The 8,285-nt window shown below is 41.6% G+C and overlaps 1 protein-coding gene across 6 annotated transcripts in view; it reads right to left on the bottom strand.

Moving 5' to 3' along the window:
- Positions 1-737: 737 nt before the first annotated feature.
- The window catches only part of septin9b (septin 9b), a 69,405-nt gene continuing 61,857 nt past the window's right edge, over positions 738-8,285 (bottom strand). For all 6 annotated transcript variants that reach the window (XM_020597028.1, XM_020597027.1, XM_020597026.1 and 3 more), the window contains 5 exons: positions 7,022-7,139; positions 4,980-5,075; positions 4,618-4,714; positions 2,241-2,292; positions 738-1,701 (listed from right to left, as the gene is read on the bottom strand). In XM_020597028.1, the coding sequence (XP_020452684.1) occupies positions 1,485-1,701; positions 2,241-2,292; positions 4,618-4,714; positions 4,980-5,075; positions 7,022-7,139 (580 nt within the window). In that variant the 3' untranslated portion in view covers positions 738-1,484. The remainder of the gene's footprint in view (positions 1,702-2,240; positions 2,293-4,617; positions 4,715-4,979; positions 5,076-7,021; positions 7,140-8,285) is intronic.

Here is an 8,285-nt window from a genome sequence, read left to right as displayed (position 1 = left end):
AGCATTGTGTCATTTTGTGGGTGTTTAAGATTTCTTTTGGGGGGGGGGCATGCATCTGTCCTCTCAGTGAATAATGAACCATCCACTTCTGACAAAATGAAACTCGCAATGCAAGTGATCAATGTTCTAACCATTACCTATTGGCAGGATCAGCTGTAAATATTAATTGTCAATGTACAAATACAGATAGTCTGCACATCACTAGCAGGTTAAGACCTTGTGCACCAGTTACAGTGCAGCCTAACCAACAGGGTACAACATGCTGTATGAGTGCAGGTGACCAAAAACACACACCGACTAAACCTAAAACACCATTACCGGTTAACGACAAACCTGTGGAAACCAAATGCTGGAATGAAAATTCAATTAAATGGTTTACACTAAACATGCACATAAATACCTATGCATAACTCTATAGCCTCTACAGTATATACTGTATGTGCTTCTTCTAAGGACAGAAACAGACTTTTATTTGGTTTACAGAACGGCTGCATGGAACAACAGTTGCACCAATTCCTCCACAGCTCCCATCGTACACAATATTAGAACATGAACAACAGCAATAAAAGTACAATAGTAAATGAGCAATATAAAACGCAAGGTATGACTGTATTACACAACATTGGCATTATATAGAAAGAGACAGGATGGTTTGGTAAAAGGGGTTTTTCAAAAATATAGAAAAATGACAAGAAGATTCATTTTTCTGAATGCTGCTCCACACTACTATTGCTTTGTTTTGTTTTGCAGTGTGGAGGTGTCAACAACATCTTCACTTCCTCCATTACACTATAAACCTACTCTAAATATCCCTACCTAACCCCTAGCATCTATACAAAACCATGCACAACACAAAGCAGACCAGGCCAGTGACACGTTACTTCTAGTTTAGAGCTAATCTAGCATCATCTGATCCTAAGATTCTGCACAGGTATTCTGTACCCCACAGGGATGGGACAAATCTGACACATCTGGACATGCTTTCCATCATTCCGACTGATTCTGATCAAACTCTTGTGCCTATTGCTTCACTGTTACTGCTTGCTGTACTCTCCACTGCAGAGCTATGAGATATGTACTGTATGAATACATTTTTGTTTCTTCATAACCTGACGATTTTTGTGGTTTATTGAAAACCAACCTGAATGTGGACGGCACTGGACAGTCAGGCAGATGGGGGAAAAAAAAACAAAAAGGAGTTGTATACAATATGTGGGCCTGCAGTAATGGCTGATTTTGCTCATAATAATTGTAATGAAGGAAGAAGACAGGAAACCAGCCCACTGAAGGAAAATGTTGGGATACTCTGTGTCATGTAACGTCCTAATAAATTAAAAGCTGTGGTTAGGCAGTCCTTCTAGGTCATATAAATTGTCTTCACAGCATGAGTTTGTGACTGTGTTCATGTTTATGTAAACAGAATATACGTATGAGTGTATGGTTTGTGCCGGGAATCATCATTTTTGGCACCACACAGGGACTCTCTACATCTCGTGGGACAGAGCTTCATGTTGAGCAGCCACTCCGTTGGCCTGCGGGGAGCTGGGTCGCTCCTCCTGCTGACCATTGCTCTCTGGCTGAAGAGCAGGATCGTCAGAGGCGTGAGAGGTGAAATGGGTGTTAGATTCGTTTAACCGGCGGACACGGTAGGTTTCATAGTGGATGCTGCCCGTGATATCCTTGATGTTCTGCATGTGTGTCCTGAAAGAAAGGAGGTAAGATTATGAGACTAGAAATGCCTAGAAGTGAAACACCTGTTCTTGTGTTATTTTATTTTATTTTATTGTCTTTAGGACAGGCCAAGGATGCTGCATGATTTGTACATTTTATTACGCCTGTACACCACCAAGGCGTTTTGTTTTCAGGTTGTACCCCCATCCGTTTGTATGTATGTTCATCCTGCCCATCCTTGTGAACATGATATGAGAACTCTTTTTTTCCTGTAGTCGGGCATAGACTCAGACCCCTGTACTAACAAGCTACTTGAGTACTAAGATTCTTTGGAAAACTTGAGTAGAAATGCCTTTTGTAACACTGCCTAGGGAAACACTCAACCCATTTAAAATAACTTAATTTGCATCGACTCCAATGGGGAAATGAAGCTTCACAGAGTCTCGGTGCTGTTTCCAATTCATTTTAACATCTCCAGAAGTAAGTGATTATTTGTCTCAGAGGAAGCTCAGTCCATAACAGGGATTTTAACAAGTTCCTATAAGGTAAAGTCTAGAATGGGAACCCACCTGATGAGAAGGTCTCGCAGGTAAGCAAACTCACAGTGTGCGATATTCTCAACTGCAAACAGAGACAGAGGAGAGACCAGTGGTAGCATTAATTACACACCTCGACAGAGGGTCACAGTGGTTTTTATACAGCAGTCAGGACCTTGCAGAGGATGATATGGACAGCTATGAAGTAATAAGATACTGTTACTAAATATGATCTGTCAAAAAAAGCTTTTAGTCAAGCTCACATGCCATTCCTGAAGACACCACAAGATGGCAATGCTGCTCATAAGTCACCTGAAGGGCATCTTCTACCTAACATGACATCTCCAGTAATTCTCTTCAGCCAAGGTAACGCACTCCTCCAATTTCAAGTCATTTAAATATGTCTCAGCTCCTCTCTGTACTGGAGAACTTTAAGCGAATCATTTTAACAAACTCCCTGTGACACGCTGCTGGTGCCTTTAGTAGGGCGAACACATGTTTGAATTATAGCTTATGTCAAAAGTGTAAATGAAAGGAGGTTGCTATTTATGTAAAGCTTTGAAATCCTGGGGCAGAAAATTTAATTTTCTTTGAAAGGAGGAGGTTGGAATAACTGCTGGGTGTGTGAGTGCTGATTAGTGGTGTCGAGGGAACACACCACTAACTTAACAAGCTGCACTGTGCCGCCCCCCCACTCCTTGGGAAGAAGTCCATATAGACAGTATGACATATACACTTTAATGTGTGACTACTCTACTTTTTTTATTCTTCTCTTCTTTCAAGTTTTCCACTCAACCGCTGGAAATAAACTGTTTCTTCTCCACTTGTGATTACTTGAGGTCTAATTTATGCCAGTGCGGACAAATCCAGCAGCCCAGCAGCCTCCTCTCTCCTCCTTTTCCCTGTTCCCTCTCTCATGCTGCTTGCCCTGTCTAGAATGAAGCCATTATTCTTTTACTCGGACAAGACGGAATGTGTACCGCAGTTTGTGTGCGTCACCTTTCTCTGCCTGCAGCTTTGAGGAGCTGTGGATAATATTTGCTGAGAGTGTAGTAATCTAAAATTCTGAGTTTACAGTGTCATCTTTTTTAGATAAACAATTTGAACTAGCCCTGCTATGGTTTTTCCACTGATTGTGGAAGGGTGATATATGCTCATATAATACCTTAGTTCAAGTCAAATAATGAAAATCCCTCAAGTTACAAGGTTTTCAAAACATAATACAAACATAGTCATCGCTACACATTTCTGACAGACTGGCCCTAATTGAGGTTTTCAGTCCAGTATGTTCTTTTAATGATGTGTAAGATTCAGAAATATTAAACGCGCACCAAGTTACAGATATAATAGACAAACAGATGTCTGTTAATAAATTATCTTTTGGTAAATGATTAGTATCTTACAATGCATTTATAGCAGCGCTAATAAACGTCGGTCCAGACCACAAAAGAGTGTGCTAACGTGCAATCTGGGAAGGAGACTGTGATTGTTAAGCAGTGACAGTCCCTTGTTCAGGCCTCCTTCAGCTGTCTTTTTGTCCTCCAGCCATACTTTCACTCACCGTCCACATGGATCTCTCTCTCTCTCTCTCTCACACACACACACACACAAACATACAGTCACGGGTGAGGTAAGGACACTCGCTTGCTAAGAACCTCCTTGGCAGTACAAGTATGCACTACAGGCCAACAAATGTAAACTGTAATAAAGTTACTGCATGGTGTGTGTGTGTGTGTGTGTGTGTGTGTGGTAGTACGTGTGTGTTTTATGTTTTCGCCTGTTATCCCCACGGATACAGAAAGTCCCTGTAAATCTCTTCCTCCTGTCTCATTCATCTTCCCCTAGTTACAGACTCAGAGAGACGTGTGCAAACAATCGCCTGCTTGTCAAACAACAGACGGTTGAACCAGCTGGACAGATTTGAAAGCTGCAGCTTGTAACTTTCCACATGTTCAAAATACAAGTGAAAATCTGTCTCTCCTTTGCCATTTCGTCTCGTCGTTACTGGTATGCTATGTGAATGACATTAATTGAGCAGGTGCATGCAATTATATCCTCTATCAGAGTGATACAGTTGGACGGTCTTGGCATTGTCAACTGAACAGGTGTGACCCAGGTGTGCGTACAATAAATGAGCTGTTTTTTGGTGTTAGGTCAAACCCGCCATGCAGATGGGCATTATAATATATTATTAGATTAATTTGTAATAAAAATTAAAAAACAAACTCAATCTATTACAGCTTTATCTGATGCTGGCAGCAGCAGCAGCAGCAGCTATACTTGAATATGGCTGGGGGGGGGTTTAAACGCTACTCTACACAGTGGCTCATTTTCAATTGTTTGTTTGGCAGGAAAAATAACCAGCTATGCCATTTTTTTGTGTCTGTATCTTAGGATTTATGTGTATTACCCTCTATGGTGCCCCACTTTGTTTTCCTGCCAAGAATCCTTTTCCCGTTCACCTGGTACTCCTGGTCACTGCCCACCACAGCAAATGGAATCATCTCCTGTTGAGTGAACACATGCAAACACACACAGTCATTTAAGTGCTGCCAGCGGTTTATTTTCAGGTCATGCCTTTCTGTAACTAACAATTTGGTGTGAATCATAGCTGTGTAAAAAAAAAAAAAAGACAGGAGACAAATAGAACAAATTAAATCTAACAAAGGTTTAAATTTGATCATGCAGACAAACCCCGCTGAAGCCGCCGCAGGACCCCCCTCTACGGTGGCTGTTAATATCTGGCCTGACTGAACCAGACACTGAACTTACCCTGATTTTATCATTGATCACCCTGTCCTCCGCATCCTCGTCAAACTCTTTCTGAGGGTAAACATCAACTCCATTGGCTCGCAGCTCTCCTCTAATCTGCACAATGGCACAAAGAAATGTTAAATAAAATAGTCTAATTACATAAAGTATATGGCCATAGCACAGCAACTTATCTGATAGAGTATAAAGTGATATTTTCCTAGTCAAATGTTTTTAAAATCTTGTTGCTAAATTGTCATGACACAAAGATAAAAAGGAAAAATAGACAGAAATAAAGAAAGGAGAACACTCAGGTCTAAATCCTTCATCTCACCATTCCCGCACTCACCTGAATCAGTCAGTCACTATAACCAGAAATACATGTGATGCCTGGGCTAAATCCTTTTTTACCTACAAGTATTAAAGTCTGGGCCAGAGAAGTGAATGGAAGCTGCTGTAACCCATTGGGGGACTTAAGCAAACACTGCTGGTGCTGACAATAAAAGTTGGCCTCTGACACAGAGGAGTTAACATGGAGGTTAACCACACTTAGGAAAAATAATTGCATCCAGACAGAAATATGGCAGAAGTATAAAACAACCACCCCCAATTCTATGTCTTTATAATGACTGGAACTCGGGCACAGATGCAAAACAGTCAGCAGACAAGCTTCTGAGAGAAGCGTCCTTTTAATGAATGACTGTTCCCTCCCACAATTACTACTCTGACAATTTCCACTTGGTCCTTGATCAAACACTTCATTGTTTTCTCGGGGTCACATTAAACGATGCATACTGAGTGAAATTCTACAAAAAAGCCACATCAAGCGTTGGCTGGGGGAACGCGACCAGACGGTCACAGCTGTACACACCGAGGCTGAACATTTAATAAAAAACCCCTCTTATTCTGTTCACAGGTCAAGTGGCTGCAGGAAAAACGGGGAGGAAACGATATGCCGGAGGAGGCTTTTAGTCGATACTCTTCAGGGTCACGAAGAGCACGTGCAGCCATCCAAAACATTCCAGCTGCAGATTCCTTACTCTGCCAGGGCCTTATTGGACAAGTGTTACAGGTACTGAGAGGGTAACGGTAGCCATTGTGCTTCCACCTCTCTAAAATAAATAAAAGATGTTATGGAAGTCTGTATTCTTGGAGGGAGGGATACAGAATAGAGGAAATGATGGACCAAGTTAAGCTGTACTTAAGCAAAGTGGCCATGTGCACTAAATGCTAACATGCTCATGACTAATAATAACAGGATATATTGGAAAAATGTTAGTATGTTCACCATATAAGTTCAGTTTTTTAGCATTTGATAAATTAGTAGCCATCAAAAACAACAGCTGAGGCTCATGGGAGTGTTATTAGTATTTTGTCTTAAACCAAAATACAGGAAGCCCAGTCAGATACAGTATTCACCTGCTGGTGGCAAGACAATTAATGCTGGTCATGTTTGAGAGAAGCCTTTTTTCCCCACTTACCACACAGCAGAGAGCTGTCTGAACTCGGTTACGAGACCTGTACAAGTACAACGATGGGTTCCCCCCCCCAAAAGGCAACTGGGCAGAGGTCCCACTTCTAATAAGAGCCTGACTTGGAAGTAGTGAATCATCTTTCAGTAAATGACTGTTTCACACTAAAAATTGTTAAATGCTTCCATCTGGACAGAGAATGACTTTCGATTTGTTACGGTTATAAAGATGAGACAGCATTTCCCTGGATGAGCAGGTTTGTCCAGATGGTTTTTGTTTGTGGTACCTGGCAGCTCTTCATATGGATGCTGTATGCATGTGTGCTTGTGAGGGAACCCTTTTGACTGTCTGACCTACTGTTGCACTCTCATCCATTTGTTTAAAGCTTATTTTAAAGACCTGCTAGAGGTTATTGTAGGTGTGATGGGAAGAAAATGTAACCAAAAATATGAAAGATTAACCACAGTCATGTGAAAAACCAGCTTACTCGCTTGCACACGCACACACAATATTTGTAAAACGCTTGTAAAAGGATGTCTTCCATCAAAACCCACACATGTATTGCCTCAAATACATTCGGACTCCTCTCACCGTCTGTTTAAAGTGGTCCCTCTCCTCCAGGGTGAGCGTGTCAGCTTTGGCGATGACTGGGACGATGTTTACCACTTTACTGAGACGACTCATGAACTCCACATCCAGAGGCCTCAGACTGGAGGATGACAGGGACAACAGAGTACAATTTAAATTCATCATGTAACCGCGTGTGTGCGTTCGCTGGATGTGGCAATTGCAGTTACTGGACTGCAGGACCAGCCAGCAAGTAACAAAACATAGAAAACAGCTCTTAACAGTGTGGTTTTGGGCATCTTTACTCAAACAGATACTAGTATATAAACCTGTTGTCAAACATGTAATGAAGCATAGTAACCACCAGAGGGCAATCGTGGTCTATTTCGATACATTCAGTCCACCATGGTTTCTTATGTTGACACTTCACACACTGTATTAATATTGTATATGTTGCTTTTCCACCATCCTAGGTGTGATGTCAGTCAACTGTATAAGAACTTTTGCATTAATTGTGTAGAGCATTTTCTTGCCATCTGTCATTTGTTTTTAATTTTTTGCTTTTGCTTAATTCAAAGCAAATTTGAAGTATATTCTCCACATTTGTCCTACAATTTTCAACTAAAGTTTTGAATATTGAATGCTATAATGAATAATAATGAATGCTCCTGGCCTTGTATCAGTGTATAATGTGCTACAGTGCTGTTCCGATTTCTCTTTGCCCTCCATGTTTTTTCTTTCCTGTCTCAGCATTGCCTCCAGTCGCTCCTCCAGACAGACTCCCCCTCATATTGGCTGCTCTGCCCTCCAATTAGCCCCAGCCAAGTCGGGCCAGCCTGGTTCAAAGACCCAGGGACAGCTGGAGGAGAGGCCTGGCTGGCTCTCCACAGTGGTTGGCAGGCATGTCATCGTGAACATAGGATGAAACGCTGGGGAGCATGTGCTACACAGAGCGAGAGGAGAGAGTGGAAACCAAGCAGCACAAAGGTAAAGAGAAATGACCCAGTAAGCCACGCACTCAACCAAGGATGGGGAGCGTTGCATTTTTATGCACTATTTCATAATGAACGTCTGGCATGTGAAACATTAATGCAGACAGAATAGAAACAGGTTATAAAAAAGAGAAACAGACTGGAGTTTGATGGTAGATGTCTGTGATCTCTGTGTGAATGTTTATCATATGCAGTATAATTCATGTAACTGCATACATAAACTGTACATGTGTACAGTAATAGATCAGAAACGAGCTCCAAGTTGATAAGAGTCAAAGTGCAGCTTTCTTTTCTTT

The sequence above is a fragment of the Monopterus albus genome, unplaced genomic scaffold (genome assembly GCF_001952655.1).
Source record: "Monopterus albus unplaced genomic scaffold, M_albus_1.0 scaffold32.1, whole genome shotgun sequence".
Classification (NCBI taxonomy): domain Eukaryota; kingdom Metazoa; phylum Chordata; class Actinopteri; order Synbranchiformes; family Synbranchidae; genus Monopterus; species Monopterus albus.
The sequence above is the reverse complement of the archived record's forward strand: the minus strand, read 5'-3'. Positions and strand labels throughout refer to the sequence as shown.